General features: G+C 39.5%; 1 protein-coding gene across 4 annotated transcripts in view; it reads right to left on the reverse strand.

Annotated features, from left to right (window-relative positions):
• gabrg2 (gamma-aminobutyric acid type A receptor subunit gamma2) overlaps nt 1–18,705 on the reverse strand; it is a 44,038-nt gene extending 25,333 nt beyond the window's left edge. For 3 of the 4 annotated variants that reach the window (XM_026372950.1, XM_026372949.1, XM_026372947.1), the window contains exons 1-5: nt 18,200–18,704; nt 10,437–10,576; nt 6,112–6,179; nt 3,236–3,456; nt 1,729–1,811 (exon numbers count right to left, since the gene is read on the reverse strand). In XM_026372950.1, coding sequence (XP_026228735.1) covers nt 1,729–1,811; nt 3,236–3,456; nt 6,112–6,179; nt 10,437–10,576; nt 18,200–18,315 — 628 coding nt within the window. In that variant the 5' untranslated portion in view covers nt 18,316–18,704. Of the gene's footprint in view, nt 1–1,728; nt 1,812–3,235; nt 3,457–6,111; nt 6,180–10,436; nt 10,577–18,199 lie in introns of all 4 variants that reach the window. The other variant, XM_026372948.1, reaches the window with a different exon arrangement.
• Nucleotides 18,706–23,091: the final 4,386 nt, after the last annotated feature.

Consider the following 23,091-nt stretch of genomic DNA (forward strand, 5'->3'; position numbering starts at 1 on the left):
TTACCAGACTTCTACACAACCTGTTTACAAAATATTCAGTCCATCTGAGGGGAGAAAACTTCTTTTGCTAGATCACTGAACTGGCTTCAAAGCAACATTTACATTGATCCACAGCTGGTTGCATTTTAGTAATTTTACTCCCTTAAGAGCAGACTGTGAGAATAATAACAGGAGTCTTGTCTGATGCTGATTCACGTACATGAGTAGATGCATTATCATATTTGTTAGTATTGAATTTCTGTCCTGTAGCCACAATTTGAAGGGGTAGGTACCGGACTAAGAACCAGGCTCCTTATAATGTTAATGGACCAGACTAAATGTTTCCCAGAACAGGTGGTAAAACTCTGACTTTAATTATGTTCAGTCAGTTTTTTCAGTCTCCAGTTTAATGCTGTCTTCAGTCTAGTGACGAGCTGTGTGTGTCTGACGAGAGTGCGGTTTAAATAATGAACTTTCCTCGGTGCAGACTTGAAATGGCTTTATGTCTAAAGTGCTCTCAGACATCCAGTAATGCTGGACCTCACAAGAGCATGGGATGGAAGGATCTTCCCATTTGCCACATTTCAACCAGACAGACAGACAGTCTGCTTCTTCATTGGAAATGCATACAGGACAGTATTGACTTAGTTTCCTTTTAGGATGGTAGAGCATCAATAGTCCCGGAGCTCAATAGGTCATAAAGGTAATTAACATACTGCATTTTAAACAATATGCAGTTAAAGTAAAAATTTAATTAGAAATTCACAAAGCATTTTACAATTTACTTTTTTAATATATTCACCTGTGGAAAACACTGACCTGCCCAAGGCAGCAGCTAGAGGTTCGGTGTCTTACCAGTGTACTCATATATAGACAGACATATAGGCAGGAGGAGCCAGGGATCAAACTGCCAACCCTGACTCCATCTCTACTGTTCACATCAGCCGCTCTCTGAAGACACTTCACTGGAAAATGCGCCATGCTTTGTTGCTCTGTGGCACATGTTGAGAAAATGTGCCACGTGACAAACTGTTCCTGCGCGCAGCTTCGGAGATTCATGTACATCAAGTGAATTTCAAAGTTCTAAAAACATCCATGGCTTTCATCAAACTTAAATGAATGCCTCTGTTCTATTTTTAGACCTGCTACCCCCTTGGTTTCTCTTTCTTGTTGCTCTAGAGTTATTGAGGAAGCATTCTCCCAGGAGAATATCCCATGCTGCATTTCTCTGCAGATCCATAGCAACCTCATTTGCATAACTTGCCCCCCATCCACTCCTCACACGGACTCATTTAGACTTGTGTCACCTTTTAAAAAGTCTTTTAGAACAGTATTGACAAAGTGCAGAAAAATCAAACACTACTTTGCCTTTGGTTGAGTCTGCATTTAATCCATTTACTGAATGCCTTTACTCACTATAAATTGTTTTAACATATTCTATGTATATTATAACACACGAATACATATGTCTATACATGTATAATGTATTACAAAGCCATTTAACAACACATAGGATTTAAGCAAGCATAGCAATATGTGCTGTAAAATCATGTATACATACGGTACATAAACCTAAATCCACATATGACTCATCAGTGCTGGAGTGCTGTGAAATGAATCATATGACTTCTGCAGCTTGAATTTATGGGTTTGGCCTGTTGCATAATTACTGTGTGCGTATGTGTGTGTGAAACAGAGGAAGAAAGGGAAGGGTAAGACAGTAGGGAATCAGCATATGGCCAAACTTACAGCTTGAGAACTCCAGGGGACACGAGTGCTCATCCATTGGGAAGTTGTTCAGTTTAAGCTGGCACTCGGCATCGATGGTCAACCTGCGGAGACGAAATATTAGGATCGAGTGGCTCAGTTAATACAGCAGGAAAAAAAAAAGCAGTACATTGTAGAATGTATATCTTAAACTACATAACAGCCTTGTCACAAAGCAATCGTTTATGCAGATTGAAGATTGTGTTGGACAAGTCAAAATTAAACCTCTAGCATCATCAATATTAACACCAGACCATATTAATTAAAATTTTAGAAAAGTAAATTGATGTTTTTCATAGAAACGCTTTCGCCTCTTCTTTTCACACTTGAAAGAGTTTGAAGGCAAAGTCATTAAACTTCCACTTAATGAGAGAATGACCTTAAATGACTTTACCCATCCATGCACTCGCTATTGTCATGTATCATTGTCCTCTGAATCACAGCGGTCATCCTAATTAACGACTGGTTAAATTCTGAGTTCCTTAACAAATTAACGAAGTGGAGGGGTTGGTGTTCTGCACAGACCATCCATCACAGCTTGATTGAGTCCAGAAGAGTTCACTTTCTCTCGTATCATCACCGATGATATATTGTGGTGTCAGTATAAATGTCCACTGTATTTATGATGCCATGCAAAACATGATAATAAGCATAATGAATATTTCCTTTTAATCTATCCTCTTGTTTCACACACTTCACATATTTTTATTAGTTGATCTGACACTGACAAACAGTCTGCTTTTACACTCCATTCAGTTATTATTGAACGAGTAATATAATTTGGCAAACCGACCCATCAGATCAGTCACTAATTATTTTTTAGTTTCAAGCTTATTAGGCAAGAATGAGCCTTTAAACAATAAAGCAATATTTATAATTCATATGATTCCATTTTTGCAGAGAATCTTTCCAAAATTGTTAAAACCATCTATTTAAAGCCACAGTTTAGGGCAACGTTGTTCCAGTGTTTCCTTGTCACATAACAACTTCCTGCCTCATTTGGTGAGACAGATTTCCTGCATGCTAATTAATGTCAAATTTAAAATGTTGAAATTTAAAACTGCCCAAGGGCTGTTGAGGATAATCAGTGTCATAAATCATTTATGTCAAGAGGTCACAAATGGGTGAATGCTTTCTGTAGTACAAGCGTTGCTTATTTCTTAGCAAGAAGCACCTTAGTGGCATCAAACTGATATAATATTATAAACTATTAGTCCAACACTGGTGAGGGAAATATACTTGTTTCCACTACATTTGTAATTAGAAGCATTAGCTGTTACATTTTACTTTAGACACACTAGCATTAAAACAGGCTGCAAAAGGAGAGAAACAATTATTTATGACAACCTTTCATTGTGATAAAATCGTAGTTCTACACTGAATAATTCAGCCACGCAGCTGTACAATCAATCACAGAGGGTCACAGAGGAGAAATGTTCACACCAGCTCTGCTGGTAATTTGTTAATTCAGGCATCCAAGATGTTTTACCTGAGGGTGTAGAGTATTCGGCCGTCATTCCAGATTCGAAGCATGCGATTGGGTGTGGTGATCCAATGAGCATCGGCCTTCTTTGAGTTGCGAAAAAAAGTGTCTGGGATCCAGATCTTCCCCACCATGTTGCTGTTGAGACGCAGAACCTTCATCGTGCTGTTGAATTTTAATCTTCTGTCATACCAGGTCTGGGCAAAAAAGATGTCGATGGTGTATTCCTGGTGACAGATAAAAACAGTTTCACCCAGAATGTTATGTTTTACTTCAGTTCAGATGCTGCAAAAACATGTTTTATGTAACACACTTGATAAAAGTCTGTTTGTCAGGAAAACCTTGCAAACAGTATTGTTTGGAAGCAGCGCTGTCACCAATGTGTAGCTTTTAACTGTCAGATGCAATGAGATCAAATTGAAATGTGGGCTCTTTGTTTCTTCTGTGTGAAGTTAACTTTTCTATGCTGGTGGAAACCTGCTGCTGGGACACATTTTCCTCCGTTAAAATGGTGTCTATTCAGGCCAAGAAGTCCTTTTGTCCCTACTTAAGAGTTCTGCTGAAAAAGACCATCTTGACGCCCTCAACCTGAAAATTAAATGTTCAACGGGGCAATTAATAATTTCCCTTGTTTGGCTCAAGTATTATCTAACCTCATAACCTGGTGCCTGAGTGGCACTTCCTCCTGAGCCTGACAAAACCCTTCTCCTACTGAATCCTTATAAGAGCTGTGTTAAAACAGACATGAGGGATGAAAACATGGGCAATAAAGACATGGGCACAGCTGAAAAGCTTAGAGCAAAGGTGAGATGAGGGGAAGAAAGAGAGGCAGTGACTGATAGGGAGCTATTGTTTCTGTTTTTCTGTTACTTAGAATGGCTGCGCCCTGAGGTTCAAAGTGAAGTACAGCAGGAGAGAGAAAAAGAATCTGTGGATTTGTGAGGGGGCACAGACGCATTAACTTCCTGACAAAGCTTAGATCAACAATAAAGCTTAAATCCATGGCAAAGAGTCCTAAATGAGATCTGAAAAACAACATTTTCACTAGGCAGCGTCCCATTTCTCTCTGCATCCCTTTTTCACAACAGACAGGTAGACAGATCAAAACCAATAAGGTGAGAAAGACTGACTGCCTTAGGACCTTCATCTGCAGGATAAACATCTATTTTTTTTTCTTTAACCTATACACATACTCACACAGGCATCTTTCATTGAATTCAAACCGTCCCACACATCCAAGAACAGCATCAATGTATGCATCAATTTAGAAATCTTTTTCTTCTTCAAACCTTGATCTCGCTCCTCTCTCTCTCTCTCTCTCTCTCTCTCTCTCTCTCTCTCTCTCTCTCTCTGTTCGGCCCTACCCGTCTCCTCCCTCTCTCAAGCTCACGAGTTGTAACTTTGCCATATTTCAAAGATTCCTAACGCATAATTAAGAATTCAAAATTGAGTTCATGCTTCGATTCACACCCCCGCACCATCAGTCTATTCTCTGCTCTTCAGAAAATCTACCAACTTCACCACATTTTTCATGTCACAGTGTGAAGGCACTGGCCCAATGATGCTGATTACATATGAATGTGAAGCAATCAGTCAACCTTTCATGTCAGCAGAATGCCCTTGTCACACACACACCCATGCATGCAAGCAGACTCACTAATGTGAGCACAAACACATTTTCTAACTGATCCCATCGATGGATCTCTTCCAACTTCACAGTGACTGCAGTTATTAAGAGTGGGTGTTTTAGCTAAGACTAAGTGAAATGGAACGCCACCACGAAGGAGGGCAGACTGCTCCAGAGAGTTACAATAGGAGTGGGTTCTCAGTAGGAACAGGCAGCAGAAAACAATGACACACACAATAATGCTAACTGGAAATTTTAAAGAGCCTCAATTTCTAATTCTCGCTTCCGCTCCTGCAAAAACTTTTCCTCGACACTATCAGATAACGTGTTCCGCCCTATTTCAGGCATCTCTGCAGGATGACAGCTGAATTACTAATTAATTAATACTAATTATACAATTACTTTTGGTTATTTTAACACCATTATCAGAGCTAATCTGAACACCATAGAGTTTTTTTACCAATAAAAACACACACAAAGACACAAAGACTGTACCTGATGATGCAAGGAGATCCTATGCTGTATAACACTGATTACTGTGTCAGTATATAAAGAAACAAAAGACTGTTGTGTTTATAGAAAACAAATACTGCAGTTGGTGAAGAAATACATTTAGTGCCCAGTCCACGCGTGTAATCAATCTAGCAATAACAACAAACAGAAATGATCAAAACCCTTCTCTTCACAATCTTCTCACAATCTAATCATCTATCTTTCTCCAGAAACCACACAGAGCTTGAGCAGGTGACACCTCAGATAGCAGCTGATGCAATTCTTGGCAAATATGAGAAGCGAGAACATCTCAGGATTTGCCAGCGCACACAGCCATTTGCAAATATGCTGCTTTGAGATCTGGCCTGTGTGTGGAGCAACACAACTGGTTAAGTGTTAATCGGTATTGAAACTCAGAATAAGGAGGTGTTTAATGCAATCATACACTAAGTGGACTGTAATGCAAAGGTCAGTGCAGGTTTTACGTAGCTGAATGACACGTGCATTGTGTTGCACCACTACATGGGCAGTGGGGCAGCATAGTGATTAGAGGGAACAAACCAATCATCCATGACAGCAAGCATCTGTCCTGCTGAAGTGTGCTTGAGCAAGACACTGCATCCCTGCCAGCTCGAAAGAAGAGAGCTACTATCTGGATCTTTACACTCTCACTTCACCGAGGATAGAGACTGGCCAAACACAAAAACAGCACTCCCCATTGGTTTCAGACCGATTATTAAGAACAAAATCTATTATTACTCACCATGTTGATGGCATTTACTGGGCCGATGCTGTTGACAAACATGTCTGTGTGGATCACTGTCGGTTTGACTGCAAAGAAGCAAGGGAAAAATAAATCTTGGAGATAAGCAATGTTCCAAAACATAAGTTTTGTATGAAGGCGTTTATCAATTCTGTTCATATTATCATCATAATCATGAATAATAGGGAAAACGTATTAATATACAGTAAGTGTGGCCTGATACACCTCGTAGATAGACACACAATCAGGCAAAACAATGTGTGTAATGGTGTTTAGCACAAAGTTTGCACAGAAATTTCATCATGGACTGGTTCCAGGTTCCATATTCAAACAGGAATCTATCTTGTGGAATATCTTCTATCTTCAAAAGCTTCAAACTAACTTATTAACAAATATAATATAATTTATTCTTATAAATGGAATATGATGTAAACTATATAATACACATTGGTAATGTTGGCTCAATTACAACATTTGTACTTTTAATGAGTGTTTATCAGTTTTGTCTGTATATTTTTATTTATTTTATTGTATTTTAGTCCCAGCTTTTCTGAGTTTGTTTAACTATATTTAACCTAACCTAACTTTTAATGTTAATGTCCTGTTAACGTTGTTTGTTGTTTAAACTAAATTACAATTAATTGTTGTTTTTCTCTAAAACCAACAATATATTTCTAAATAATAAAAACCTGTAAAATTCATATTATGTAATACAGTGTACTGTAATTCTTTTCACCCCAGTACTGCAGTTTTATCCACTTGAAGCACAAACTGTACTTTTCTAAAATTCAAATCATGTCACTTTACATTTCTTACCCTGTATTATATTATCGGGATTTTACCAGGATCAGATTTTCTCTTTCCTGCGATGAGACTACATCCGACTTCCTTTTCAAACAGGCTTCCTGGCGATGTCAAAGAACCACACACACTGTATTTACAACCAATCTCCTGACCCATTTACCAGAATACCTCTGTGCCCTCTGCACAGCACTTTCCCTTTTCCTGTCCTTCCATGCTAGAGGCTTGTGAGCAGATCATTTACCCTTTTGTCCTACAGACCTTAAGGTATTTATTTCTCTCTCTCCCACGCAGTCTCATCAATATTCTGACTTGGCAAAACTACAATTTGTGTTCAAAAAGAATCCTCATCCATCACATGGACCATGTAGAAGTAAAGCAGCAGCTGCATTGGCAAGAAACAGACATACTTTAATTCCTTTAAAGGAAATTAGTGCACACACACACATTTAGTTGCATGTATGTCATTCACTATATTGCATTACACCTCTTGGTGTCTACTGCATATCCTCATTGAATAAACTGGACAGCTTGGTGTCAAATAGACGTCCACCCTCTGTCAGGTCTTCTGACTCAGCCCAGATCAACATTTACACTTTACTACCTGATTTGTACATTTTTACAGACTGATTCATCCTCAAGGCTTCATATGGGAGAGAGTGAATGCAAGAGCAGTAGAGAGTTTTGTATCAATTCAGTGTCATTTCAGGAAAACAGCCCTAATTTACAAACACATACATGCAGAGGTATGGCACCAAGTGAGTGACTGAGTACCACTGCATCTTACTGCATGTGCATTACTAGAATTTACTTCGACTAAAATTGTGGTAAAAAAAAAAATATATAAAAATATATATATAAACCTGGAGTGGATTATTTGCAAAATGACATAAAGTTGTGGGCATAGCACACAGAATATTAAAACCAAATTAATTATCTTATTTTAAACAGCCAACTGGAAAGTGTATGTGTTTCATAAATGCACAAACAGGTGCCAAGGAAACATTACTCAAAGATGCCAGTGAACATAAAGTGGCTGTGCTAAAATCTCTTTTTGCTGTGTGAGAAAACATAATACATGCCAAAACACCCACCACAAGGATCCTGGAAAAAAGGCTGGTCAAATTAGCTTATAGGATCCAAATGACCAAATGCATCACTGCAAACTTCACAGTCTCTTTGCAGATTAAAATCACTGTAATACTGCTGATATTTTTGCCACTGACATATTCATTTTGCATGCTGTGAAACACTAATATTTTTTTCAGAATCTGAATTAAGAATAAGGGAAGTTTTAAATTCTCTCCCTCTCCCTTCTTTCCGTTCCATTTGTTTTAGTTTTTATATGTACAGTAGACTTCAGGGATATTAAAATTAAATGAGCATCACAGTGGACTTCAAAGGTACAATCAACGACGAATCTAAATTCGAAGTGTTTCAGCGCTCTGAGGAATGGAGGAGAGGCTTTGACTTGGTATGGTTGGTTGGGATCTCAGATGACAGTAGAACCAGTTAATTATAACTCCTGTGTAGCTGTGTTGCAGCTGTAAGACCAGCACTGAGAGAGCAAGATCATAGCACGTTTGAAAATGATGGGTAAGGCGGTGGCAGCCAGGCTCCCAGCTATGCAGCGGCTCTCTTGGTCGAAGCTGCAGCTCAAAGCGCATCTGAGCTGCTCTTCAGTTTATAACGAAAGCCCGTCTGAAGTCTCAAGAACAAAGATAGTGCCCTGCGTGAAATGTGTCACAAAATGTAGAGCGCTGTGCATATATCATTGTATGTGTGACATTGCAGTACATGGAAAAAACATGAATGCAGCTGAGTGAACCGGATTTACCATTTAAAGTCCTGTTACTCATCTGGCTTCGTCTTGTGTTATCATTTCATTCAATTAATTAGTCATACTTTAAAGCTCAGTGAAGGATGTGAAGGAGCAGTCGATGACGCAGCATATTTACTTTGTCCCTAGGATAATGGTAGAGTGAGCAGTGACAAAGACGACAAAGTGTTGTGCACTGCGTTCCCACCAGTAACTGGTTAAACACATATAATACAGCCATTCAAAGCTGTCCCTTCACTTTGAGCACTTGTTTTAACAGCTCAACTATAGTTTCCTTTGACATAGGCTGATAAGACTGGGTCATTTCTCCAAACTCTTCTTGCCATTTCCAACTTGAATAGAGCACTAGCCAGTGTCCCCAGTGCAGCCTGACTAGAGTCGATGAAAAGGCAATTCCCTGCTAGAATATATATTGGTACATCTTTATCATTCTATAACAGTATCTGACAGATTCTGACTTAAACCAGTTTTCCCAGGAATACTGACCCATAAATCAAGTACTCAGGGGTACTGAGCATCTCCCCACTCTGCTCTTGCAGATGGACGTGACAGGCTTTAGGATATATATGTGTGTAGACAAGGGAGCCACGCCAAGCTGTCTGTTAAAGCAAATGGGGGAAGCTACTAAGAGAGAGGGTTTGCAGGACTATGACAGCCTGCTATACCGACCGTAACATGTGCACATGCATACTGTAACCATAATTACACACGCTTTATACCAAGCCTGCCTACCTGTCTGCAAAGAAAATACACACATACTCACACACGCATTTGTGCTTGGGCATCTGCAAATGAGCACGATTTGTTTTGCCCATCCTCTCTATGTTCAGTTTCTCTTGTACAACTACTGTACAACCTAGCATTTTCATTTAATGTCATTCAAATGCCATTTTAACTTTTAGATAAGTTGGCATGACTGACATGAATACTGACAAACTGGGTAAATCACTGGTACATTCAGTAGCCATATAGTGCATTTACAGAAGAGTATTTAAACTACACATAACATTAAAATGAACACTGTTCAGGTGTCATTTCTGTGACTGTAAATAAACGTCTATCTGTAGTGAGGAAAAGGAAGACTTCTTTACACTGGGGAGGATATCATGTGCTTCCAAGCCAAGGGACTGGAGTCCCATTCGTGAGTCACTGTTATTAAAAGTAGAACTGGAGGTCGTTTTTAAAGTTAAAGATGGATTATATATATTTTTTCTAATATTTTAATGGATAAATGCTTTAAAACTATGCTAATGTGTAGAGGTGCTATCAAAGTAGCAGTGCAGAGACCCTTTCAAGATTATTAAGGAGGCTTGTCATTCTAACCAATCAGAGCACTTACATTATTTCCACTTGATTAGCTTGATTACATTTTTGAGCATTCTTATTTATTGTAATTTCATAACAAGGACTACCTGAAATGCTTAGCCCGTAGAGCAGAGAGGGGAGAAGGGAGGGCTGGCCAGTGCAGGGTGGACAGATTTGAGTCTTATGTTACCACTTCCTTAAGTTAAAGTGATTGTTCTTTGATTGATTGTAGCTTTAATTTGGTTGGAGCTATTGACTATTTTAATGATTTAATTAAGGGCCCACATCCTAGTGGAGGGTAATATCAGTCTTCTTGAAGCCCATTGAATAATAACAAAAAGCTGTTTTATTTCTTTCTCAGTGAAAAACCAGCACCCACCTCCAATATCAGGCCTGAGTTTGTTGTCATATCCATCTAGTAGGCTGTTTAGGATGTGTGTGACGTCACTCTCGTACACTTTAGGAGTCAGCACCCATGTCTTGTTAGACACCTCATCATCGTCATCATTCTGGAAGGAGCTGCAGAGTGGAGAGAGAACAAAATTCATGCAATCAATAATTTCTTTTAAAAGAAGAGCGAGCAGTTTCTTTTCTAGTGTGCTCTGCTGAAATGTTGAGGGATGAGAGACACTGCGGGCGACAAGGCTTTTTAAGATCTCTACCCAAGGTCAGGAGATAAATTTGGGAACATTTTCAGCCCTTTTCATCACAAAACAACTGCAAGACACACCAAAATGCATGTGACTATCTTCCCTCTCCATTCTGTTTGTGCTTTTTCTTGTGACACACAGTACTTGCATCAAATACTAATGACTTATAGAAGCGAGAGAAATTGAATGATTATTATGTAGGATTAAGATATGAATCCACTGGTAGACAAATGTGATGGAGAACATGCATTTTCTCACATCCCTACTACTGTAAATCAAATATCCAATCTGCAATGAACATATTTTTCACTGTGTCATCTAATTTTCTTGCAGCATAAATTTTGTGTATACAATATATTGTAGTTTTCAAATAACTACACATGTAAATATATGTATCAAGCTTGATTCGAATCAATGTTCTTATCAGATTTTGTGAACTTAATCCACATTTAGGCCAATTTAGGCTTCAGTGTTGTGGTGATAAACTCAAGAGTATTTTAAGATGAGTCCCATCATGCATTAGACTGAATCAGATAAGAGAGTATAAACAAACTGCGTGCCATCTGAGTTTTGATGAGATGAAAGGGCTGAACTTATTTGCTTTTGATCTTTGCTCTTCCTGCATAGATATAATCCCATGGTTCTTAGTCTTGTTGGTGCAATGGAATATTTGTATGAGATGAAAATATTAGAAAACACTGAAACAAAAATGGATTTAAAATAGATAGAATACATAGAGCCAATGATTCCAAACAGGTAACCAGCTTTCCACAAAAACCTATAGAATAGAGTTAGGTCTTCTCTTTAGCCAGTTCCTCTTATTTCTTAACACATTAACACATGTTTTAACTTAATTTAAAATTAAAACCTAAACTAACTATATGTTGCTGTGCACCTTGCTGTGCATATTACAGCTTTGTCTCTTCACCAACTACACACTTCAAAAATGTTCTTTCCTATTGACTCTATAATAGCTGACCAGCTAATGACAAAAATAAATTTGGTTAAATTAAAATAACTGCTAAGTATAAATACCAAGCCCTCCCCCCTACACCACCAACCCAACCAACTTGATAAAACTAGTGTAATAAGAAAGACAAATGGCACATTCAGTAACAGCTAAAGGTCTTGTGTCAACTTCCAACTCACCACAACATGTGGTGACACCACAAAGACACCACAAAGATAATGATTAAATCCCCAAATGGCAAAGTCAAGGGACATGACAGCCGGCTTGTTTGTCGCGGGATAAAGAGGATTTTTAGAAACCCCATGCTTCTGTGAGAGCTAGAGAAGACAAGCCAAATTGCCCTGAGTTCACTTCTTCACCTCAGAAGACTCAAACTGAAAGAATAATGATGTCTCAAGAGCCCCCCCCCCCCCCCCCCCCCCCCCCACAACAAACACCACCCTGTTAGAGCAGGAACTGTTTATTCTTGTTTTACCACAAACAAGCATGATATTGATAAAGTAAATGTCTTGAATGAAGGTTTATTCTTTGCTACAATAGATCATTTTCAGGTTAGAGATCTGAATACAAGATGGAGACATGTAATCTCCAGTGATAATGTACTGGGGGCAATTAATATGCTGACAACAACAAGCTGCCTCGGAGACGTAGTGCTACATAATGTTATCTGCTATAAGAAGGTTTGTACTAGCAGTGGGCAGGGTAGAGATATGCATGTGTATGTAATGTGTGTGTGTGTGTGTGTGTGAACAGACCAAAAAGGGCGTCCGTGACGTGTGTTAGTGAAAAAGACCGTGAACCAGACTCACGTACATAAAAGCGCAGACTGGATTTGTGCTGTACCTTTTCATTTGATTTCTGCGAGCACAATCTGTGTGTAATTAGCGTGTGATTTACTAAGGCAGCAGTTCATTACACAATCAGTGTGTGGGACTGCCTTCTAGATGTGTTTTATGTGTGAAGGGAGAGTTTTTTTTTTAAATGCAGTGCGTTTGTGGGATTTTCTGGCATTAGCAACCTCAAAAGAAACAAACAAACAACGACAACAACAAAAATACAATATCATGTTTGTTAAGTCATAGCAACATCCCAAAATACTATAAGGATCCAATTAAACTGGTTACACTGGTCTCTACAGTGAAAACATTTTAAATGAAATATTGACTTTAAGATCAGCAGCTCACTCGATGTGTTCTCTTTTTATTATTGTTGTTGTGCCTTTATTGTTATACAGTTGATATACTGTCATTTAGGGCTTCTCTTTTATTTTTGTCTTGATTTTAAACTAATTATTTAAACCTATTCTGTATAGAAAACATGAGAATTCATATTTTTTTACTCCAATCTTCTCTTAATAAAGCAACATCAATGAACACAGTGTGAGCTACTGTAATATTAAATTGCCACAATCAAATAAAAACACGTGTGTGTATCTTAATAACATTAGATGGAATGTACATCTTAAATGCATATGCATAACGAGAGGTGATAGGAAAGCAGATAGCTGCAACATTTCGTCACAGCTCTGGATCACTTGAGCACCAGTCACCACTGAATCAGATCAGGGTGACGGCTCAACAGCACAAAGGAGCAGCCTTGAAACAGTGGTGAGCTTTTCAGCAAGACTTCAGTGCAATAAGAAGAAAAACGATTTCTGAATGTGATGGTAAAGAATCAGAAATGGTGAAAATGAAATGCTGTTTCCATGGTAAAGCATCAAGATAAAGTCAATCAGTGTTCTCATGTTCTTGGCTGGGTGTGAGGAATCATGTTTGACCAGCACTCTTAAACTGTGTTGAGTGCCACATCCACTTCCACCACAACATTAGTGCCTAGATATTAAATCTTAATTACTTCACTCAGGTGGATCCGTTTGGATATGCCTGGCTGGATGTTATTAAAAAAAAACTTTCAAAAGGAATAACTGTCTCTGGTACCAAGACACAGCGAGACAGGATAGAGAACCCTGTGAGAACCTAAAAATCACTGGTGTTTTCTATATTCGTCTCACAGAGCATCTCTGTGACTATGGAAATGCTCCAAAGACAAGTAGATCAAAGGAAGAGCCATGTGTTCTCTACTGCAGGCAGATCTGAGGTTCTGCCTACTAATTCAGTACCTGAAGCTCCACAGAGAGGCGTGTGGAGCATCCTGTTGTGTTTGTTTTTCATGTATATGTATGTCCATGTGTGTTATGTTCTCAGGTACTTTCTTAAAGACTAAGTGTATGAAGACAATGTCCACACATTGTGCACTTCCCCTTGATGCAGCAGCCAAATCCGTCCCTACTTCTGAACATATCTGAATTAAAATCTTATCTCAGATCTCATCTAACGCAGCAGAGACCTTCCCCATGCTCAGCAGTTTTACATATTCATGAGAAGGTCCAAGGAGGGTAATGATACAGCAATATCAGCTATGGAAAGAGCATTAGCATCCACGTCAAGTCCCCTTGAGCTACCATCTTTGCATGTTTTAAATTGCAGCTAATAAAGAAACAAAATCTAATGAACCCTCATGCTTATTATTACCCAACATGAGATTGTTTTCCTGCCTATGGCAGCAACACAACAACCCATTCTCGCCCATCTAGATACTACTGCTACATTCCTTCACAGGTTATCTCCAATAAAAAACAAATAACAATACAATAGATACTTATTAGTAATTGACAACAGTAACAATTTGAAGTTGATGTTAATTGTACTCCTGTTTGATCAGTCAGGCTGATCCGCAGTAATGGTTTTCACATACAAGACTGTTAACAGCCAATCACCCGGACTTTGTCAGCCTGCTCCACTTATCTGACCTGGGAGAGAGAACCAGTCTATTTACAGGCTTCAGTCCAAATCCTCAGTCAAATCTAAACCACATAACATAGATTAGCATGCAGCGTTCTGGTTTCTTGTTTCAGTCAGTGATTAAGATCACCTAAGGCAGAACCGTGTGAGGATCCTATAACAAGTTAAAGGGCTAATCAAATCCTGGGAAAGTTTAAATGTATTACATTTTTTTTCTTAAATACTGCATTTACTGATCCCCATAGGGACATTTAGGACACACCAGTGAAGGTGTAGCTGCCATTTCAGGCATTGGAACAACGTGGAGGACACTTCCACATGGGAACAGGATGGATCAACTTGGGGCAACATGTAGCTCAGTTGGTAAAGCAGTCATCTATATACTCCAGGGTCAGTGGTTCAACTCCCTGCCTATACGTCATGGTGTCCTTGGACAAGACAACGACTGGCCTGCAGTAGCTCCGTCATCTACTGCACCTGTCCAAACAACAATTTCCCCAAATGGATCAATATAGTATATAGTCACTATCATCATTTTTTATTATTAACCATCAACACTAAAATCAAACAACCTGTTATTTCCAGCCCACGATGTGAGTTTACGCTGACATTCAACTGAACATCCTGAGCAACAAATAAACAACACACTTTAACAGCAATTTAAAATATTAATAACTTATCAAGATGCAATCTAGTGTTACTGAGTGGACTATATGGATATTTATGAATAATAAAAGCAGTACAAGGGGCATATGGGATATAGGGATATTTCTGTAAATTACAATGAGTCAACCTCTAATGCAGCAGTAAATGTTTGCAGTCAATAATAGATTCACATAAAAATACTGAGAACAAAAGGGAAAAACTTTGAAAAAACTAATTCACCTGCTGTTTATGTGTTTTCTTAGAAATTCACTTATGCTTTTAGATTAAGGGTAGTAAAATAAATATCTTTATCTATCCACAGAAAATAACTATAAGAGCTGAGGTTGCCTGGATTTCCATTATGAAAATAGAGCACTCTGTTAGATTGGCATGAGCAGGTTAATTGTGATGCTCTCTTGGCTGAGTAAACAGTCACCACTGCTATTAATTCAAACCTTCCCCATTCTATTCCAGAAATCTGAAATTGGTGACCTTAATAATACATAATGCAACTTTTCTCTAATATATTTAAGTAGCAATATGCACCAAAACATATCCTAATGTGGAGAAGGTAATGTGGGTGCCATCAAGGGCTTCTGTGGACCTTCAAAACATAGCAATACATAGTGCAGCAAGGAGAAGGAGGCAATGAGCAGAGTGGAGCAGATTGATTTTGAGTCTCCTGCTACCACTAGCTTGAGTCTGAAAGGCTGCACATTGCAGCTTTAATGCTTCCTGTGTTATGAATATGACAGAAAAAAAAACAGACTGCTATGAGGTTTGATTGTCATCATCTACTGTCCTGTCAAACTCTCTCAAATCAACAAAGAAAGGAAGACTAACATCTGCGTTGTATTAACTCGATTTTAAGAAATCTGAGACATAAATAGATCTAATAACCATTGTGACAGATTGACAGTAAAAATAATTTATTCCCCAAACTTCTCTAAGTAAAGATAAGAGACGGACCGTGTATGAAGCCTTGATTAAATCCAATGCACCCGGATGGGATTTTAAGGCGACCACATGAGCACACCTGTACTTAAAAACACATCTGATGAGATTTAATGCAGGTTGGAAATAACTAGAATGCAACAAGTGGCAAGTGACACGCTCTACATCCAACATCAGTCAAACCTGATTTCATTTTTATCTGTTGTGATTCATTTCCTGTCTTTCTAGCAGGAATAAAGAATCTCTGCAGATTCAGGAGTCTCTTGTTTGATGGCACCAATAAAAAACTGTTCCCAGATTGAATGTAAGTTAGCTATTTGATATATCTTTAAATTACAATTAGGTCAGATACTGTGCAGCTGTATGTTATAAAGGCAAGATACAGAATGGTTATCAGTATGTTGCTTCTGTGTTGTTTAGTCAAATGGTTGCTATTTATTTTGCTTATACCACCGGAACAGTACATAGACTATGAATCCTATTCATGGAGGCTTAATACAACACCTGAGGCCTGCTGGAGCTGCCTCTCTCTGACATCACTTCCTCCTGCCATGCGGTGCTAAACCTAGATGTTGTGATACACTTGATGTGAAATAGTATTGACTGCACAATGGGGTTAATTTATGGTGACGCAATCACTGCACATAGTAACTGTCAATGAGTCACAAAGAAGCATAGATTACTGAGAGCACGCCTGGGGCCTTGACAGACTCTTATGTAAGAGGTCTCATACATGACTCACAAGTTATTTCCAATGCAACTTAAGGAATATCTGCCTTTTAATTCTAATACCAACACAGGACTTGCAGATAAATTACTTCAAATGAAAAAATACACAGAGATAAATGAGCTTTGAGCAGTTTCTATGACGTGTATACAGATGTTTACACGAGGAGCTCACGTCTGACTGTGTTGTGACCATTTCAAACCATCTATCCTGCTTCGTTATGTTCCAAACAGTCAGGCACAACTTAAAACAAACTCTAAACAACCATAACCTGGGGATCCTGATCAGTGAGGCAGGTGCAGTGTGTACTCAAGCATATTGTGAACACTACTTGCACTGACAATTACAAATGCACAAGCCTGGGCAGTGCTGGCTGGGCAGGGAGCCCTGGAGTTGCCATCACCATGACGGTGATTGAACGGCGGCTGATTTATCTGCCTCCATTTTTCATCCTCCAGCAGCACATGACGAAAGCACTGAGGAGCCTAACCATCCGCTTCCTCTGGACCATCCTGATCTTGATGTCTTGACAGAAACAACCAAACAGCTTCTTTTCAACAAACCCCAAATCTGCGTAAAAGCTGAGATGGGACTCCCTCTTCCCTGTGTGTATGTGTATGTGTGTGTGCGCAAAGCAGGATGAACCCATATGTGTTCTCCTTGTGCTTATTGTGCCTTTACACTTCCATTCTCTGTGTGTTTGTCTGCCATTTTGAAATGGGTTTTTCTTTTGTTAATTTAATAGGTGGGATGAAACGTCCCCTCTTTCAAGTTGCCTTTATTACAAACGACTGTTTGCGTTCATCTATTTACAGTCCGATCACATCCGATATCTGCGTCCAATAACGAGGCTGTGACTCTGAGGATAGACTTGATCCTTGAGGACAGCTTAGCAGAGACCATGTAGCCTTAGCTTCACCCAACTTAGCCTGTCACTGAGCTATTTCTAAAGCAGATTGTGAGAGAATAAGCCAGAGAACAAACTGTCTCTTCACACAGATGTTATGCTGCTGAAATACGATATTAAATCAGCTGCTGGTCGCAGTTCAATCGCTGTGCAAGTGTCAGAAATAACAATTAAAACGCAAATGAAACCGACACTCGACATCTCCGTTAATGCGATTCATGTGTCGCTGAGGCTAAAAATAAAACCACACATCCACGTCAAAGCCCAGTTACAGGCTACGTGTGATGTATGGACTGCATGATCCAGGTTTTCTACCGACACCAGGATCCACCGAGCTTCACCTCAGGGTGCCACTAATGGCTGGATGGGCTCACACCACACGTAAGGCACGCCACAATAATGTGCAGCTCAAATAAAAACCCTGCTATCCAACGGTGCCAACACAGAATGGCGATTTTAAGAGGAGATGACCCGCATTGGCATCTTACCTTGTAGGCAGATTAACGACGATGAACACCCAGAGAAGCAGCTTGAGGGGAACGGAAGGCTTCGCCATTGCTGTCGAGCACTTGGAGGCTGAATTTGGTGAAGCCATCATCACCATCTTCGCTTCCTCTTTATTGCAGATGGACGTGTCCGTCTATTTACTGTGTTCCTCCTCTACCATACATTACGCACGCTAGCAGGAGCGGGTCTGCAAATCTAGACCCGAGGCGGACGTGCGCCGGAGTGAAATCAGCCGAAACACAATCGATGCGAGTCGGAAGCTCGATTTCGCAGAGCTCGTTTCTGTGGCGAGGCCCTGAAAACAGCCACAGACGGCGAAACCCCCGGTAATGAGCTACTCCAATATCGAGGAGCTGACAAAACCAGTGGAGCCTCAGTCTGGATGCAGATTAACTCTGGGGTCAGAGAGGAACTGATGCACGTTGCTGCAGCACGGATCAACACATGCGTGGTTTCACCGAGCGGAAGCAGAGCTCCACAGAAGAGGGGACAGCTTCATATTAGTGGATTTGAGTTTTGTACATCACGGGACGACTGTTATTTAAATCTCTTCAATGTGATAAAATGTCTACTTAAAAAATAAAATAAAACAATATATACAGTATGTATATATTTATATATTCATTTACATCGTGTTTGGATCATTGGGTGGCCAAGTCACAAACGAAATGAAAACTCCAACAACATCTATAGAGAGACCTAAAGCTGAGAAGCTTAGAATAAAGTGGGATAAAATTCAACTTACAGTAAATAAGTAACTTACAGTTTAAGTACAGAGAGGGTCTGAATCATTTCAGCAGTCACTGTGTGTGAGTGTAAACCTGCACCAGAAAATAACACAATTAAATACAAGGGCTCACAGAATTGGATCCAAGGTGCCATCCTGGCGTTTCTAACAGGTTAATGAGGAGCAAATATACAATCTGAGCCACAGTCAGTGACCGGAGAACACTGAAGGTTTTAATCATGTTTCACTGGCGGTTTTCCAACCTGCAGTGCAGACAAACAAGCTCTGTTATGAGAAACTACACTAATCAGATGGAGGGAGTGTGTGTATGTGTGTTTGTGTTGCTTAAAGATTTTTACAGATCTTGCAAACAAGCCACAGACGTGAGTTCAGTCCAGTCACGGTTTCAGAGCCACGGCCCATCCACTAATCAGCACCAAGGACAGCTCCTGCCAATTTGTTGCTGCTTTACGACTCTCACAGCTGATTAACAACAAATAAACAGATACTGACATCTGTAAAACTGAGCACACAACCTGGTTCACTTCTCTTTGTTGCTACTGTTCTCAAGTTGATCTTTTCACTGACACATAGGACACATAGGAATGAAGTGTACTGATTTGTATTTAGGTATCAAACATTCTATGATGTATGAGATTTTCAAAGTCTTTTGACATGTTTTGAAACCAATTCAGCGAGAGTATGCTCAAGTTTACGGCGTCCTTTGTGAGGTGATCTAGTACCCAATTCCATTTCCTTATATACGTATGCTAATTCTTCTGTTTTGGTACTGTGTAACTTCTTTCCAAGGACTCCTTGAGGGGATATTTGAGGTAGATATGTCTTCATAATCCAAAGTACAAAACAATTGCCCGTCTTATACTCACATAAATTACTTTGTTTGCCATTATAATTCACAATTTTTACCACTGTTTCTCCATTCATTTTGTAACATAGAAATATTGCCTTGATGGCACATGTCAAATATATTGAACATTACTAATAACAGAAAAGATAAATAAAGAAAAATACACAAAACACAGAAACAGTGAGTAAGATTAGGGATGTGTTTGTGATGTGAATTATGTGAATATAGTAGGACTCAACTCCTCAGCAGGGTTGTACTGTTGGCTTTGACCAACACAAGGACATTTTCACATCTGTCAAGGTTTTTACTTTAAATGTGTATGTGGCAAAGATGTATTTCACCTGAGCTGGGAGCAATATTATTTTCACTTGAACAGACAAACAGCAATTTGGAAAGTTACTGTTAATTGATCTCATTTACGATAAAAGCCTTCCAGCATTAAATGAGAATTAAAGGAACTACCAAAGAGGCAGGTGCAGTCAAAATAAACAGGTGTTTGCATGGTTAGCATGGTGCATTAGCCCAAGGTACCCTCTGAACATGAATCCACAGTCATCTGGAGCTTTTACAGTACCGTGAAATGTCAGCCATAGTGAACAGTTGCACTATTTGTTCGTATGTGTGTGGCCTTATAAAATCACTCCCCATCCATTGTGTGGTTCCAGGTTTTAAACATTCAACATTAAAATTCAACTAGGCAATCAGAATTGATTGCACCTGGTGCCACCTAAGTGTGACATGCATGGAGGATGAGGTGTGTCTGATTTGAAAACACCATCATGTGTTTATTTGTGGCAGGCGAGGCTCCACGTAGGTTAATCATCTTAAGGAAATTGACAGATGCTTCATCAGCCATTTAGCACTCCTCAACAAGAAAACCATCAAAGTGTGTGTGTGTATATATACACAGACATGCTTTCTCTTCTGAATGAACATGAAGAGGTTGATGGTTTAACTTTTTCAGAAGCAGCCATGCTCACGTCTGTTCCCCAGATGAGCTTGCATGGTTCGGATCACTAGAAAAGCCTTTCTTCTTCCACACTTTGGCATTTCCACCATTCAATGTCTCATCAGTCCATAAAGCTATGTTCCAGTACGTTTATGGCTTATCACCAAATGCCATCCTGACTTTCTGAATCTTACTGTCAATGAGGGGTTTGCATCTTGTGGCAAAGTCTCCATCTACTTGTCCAGGCCATTCGAACATTGATTTTCCCCTCTGTTCTCTGGTTTTCCTGTTGATTTATGAAGTGCAGTCTTCACAGATCACAAAAGATTCAGTGTTATATGTTGTTTAATGTATTGTGCCGTAAATACCATAAAATAAAAGCTGAAATTTCTTTTGATAGAAATCCTTAAATCCATCACTGTACATTTAGGGTTTAAAAGTTAAACAGGGACCACATGGCAGTAAATTTAGGTCATGTCTTGATGCTCAATAAATATTTAATGAATATGAACATAATACTTGTAAAACCCAAACTGTATTTAGATGTGTTTCATGCGAATCAATCCGAGTTAAGAAAAGAATTCTAAAATATTTCACACACTATAAAGTAGCTAAAAATCCATCCAACATCCAATTTGTTGATTAAATTATATGTCTGACGATTGCAATCACGTAAAAACTCAAAATGATCAGGTAAAACATTATGACCATACACAAAATAATGTGTCATAAAACTATTCCTAATAATAGTACCCCCAGGCCTACTCATTGCTGTCGCTCTGCAGTGTCTTCACTACAGCTGTCAGAGACTCTGGCCATGCAGGTCATGACCTCAATGTGGCCAAATGTGGTCAGCAGTTAAAAGTGGACGGTGCCGATCAACCTGATGGAAAAGGAAATTTAGTCAATGCTAAAACACCACAATGGTCACTAAACTGCAACAGTTAATTAACCCAGAGACGAGATGAGACGGTCGTGGTTGGTTGATAATTACATACATAAATGATAACGATGTGGGGATAGATGGGCGGACTGTTGTTGCTCTCACAGCATGTGAGAACAGTGAAGCCACAAGATGTTTACTGCAGTGTATTTAACAGTTAGTATGATGACAGAACATGGCCACTTAATACACCTGGCAGAATCTCAGCCTGTGACTCGTTTTCATTCCATCTCTCGCATGCAGACACACGCACACACACAGCGAGGCAGGGAAAGAGAGACATGTCAGGTTAGATCCACTTGGTTCAATGGCTGCAGCAGAAATTAGAGCCAAATTGGCGCATCCACCGATCATGGATGCACCTGGGCTCTCCTTCTCTGACCTACATCCAGAAACCCATTTGCGTGTATGTTTGTGGTTACCTTTACTTTAGCAAGCTAAATCCAGTATGTAGTCCATAGACTGTGTATTTTAAACACACAGTCAATAAAAACAGGCTTTTCATTTCTGTAATCACACAGATTTGGTACATTGTGGGCAGTGACAGAACTGGCACGTGAAGGCTTAGTTTAGTGACACGTCTGCTTAAAGAATTTTATTAACAATTTCATGTTTCATGGCACCCGTTGTCTCTGTAGACAGAGTGGCATGTGTGAGCCTGGCTGTGATGATGTGTTGTGTCATCTTTAGATTAAAGCTGGGGGAGGTACCGTCCTCTCTAATGGCATCACTGAACACACAGATGCCCAGTTCCACTATCATTCCAGTTTTGCAACCCACACATATGCTGTCACAGCCCCACTCGGTTAAGCTGTGGGAGCAGAATGATCTACTGTAAGCACTATTGGATATGAAAAACAGCCTGGCACTCAGACTAAAGTGATGTAACATCAGAAGCAAAAATCCAAAAAAAAAGTTGAAGGAAAAACACAACGGATTTTGTTTATGAGAAGATTTTGCTGTTATTTAGCTGCAGACTTGACAAAATAACTACATTTAAAGTGGACCGAAACATACAGAGAGGGTCTGAATCATTTCAGCAGTCACTGTGTGTGAGTGTAAACCTGCACCAGAAAATAACACAATTAAATACAAGGGCTCACAGAATTGGATCCAAGGTGCCATCCTGGCGTTTCTAACAGGTTAATGAGGAGCAAATATACAATCTGAGCCACAGTCAGTGACCGGAGAACACTGAAGGTTTTAATCATGTTTCACTGGCGGTTTTCCAACCTGCAGTGCAGACAAACAAGCTCTGTTATGAGAAACTACACTAATCAGATGGAGGGAGTGTGTGTATGTGTGTTTGTGTTGCTTAAAGATTTTACAGATCTTGCAAACAAGCCACAGACGTGAGTTCAGTCCAGTCACGGTTTCAGAGCCACG

Source organism: Anabas testudineus, chromosome 14, assembly GCF_900324465.2.
Source record: "Anabas testudineus chromosome 14, fAnaTes1.2, whole genome shotgun sequence".
Taxonomy (NCBI): Eukaryota; Metazoa; Chordata; class Actinopteri; order Anabantiformes; family Anabantidae; genus Anabas; species Anabas testudineus.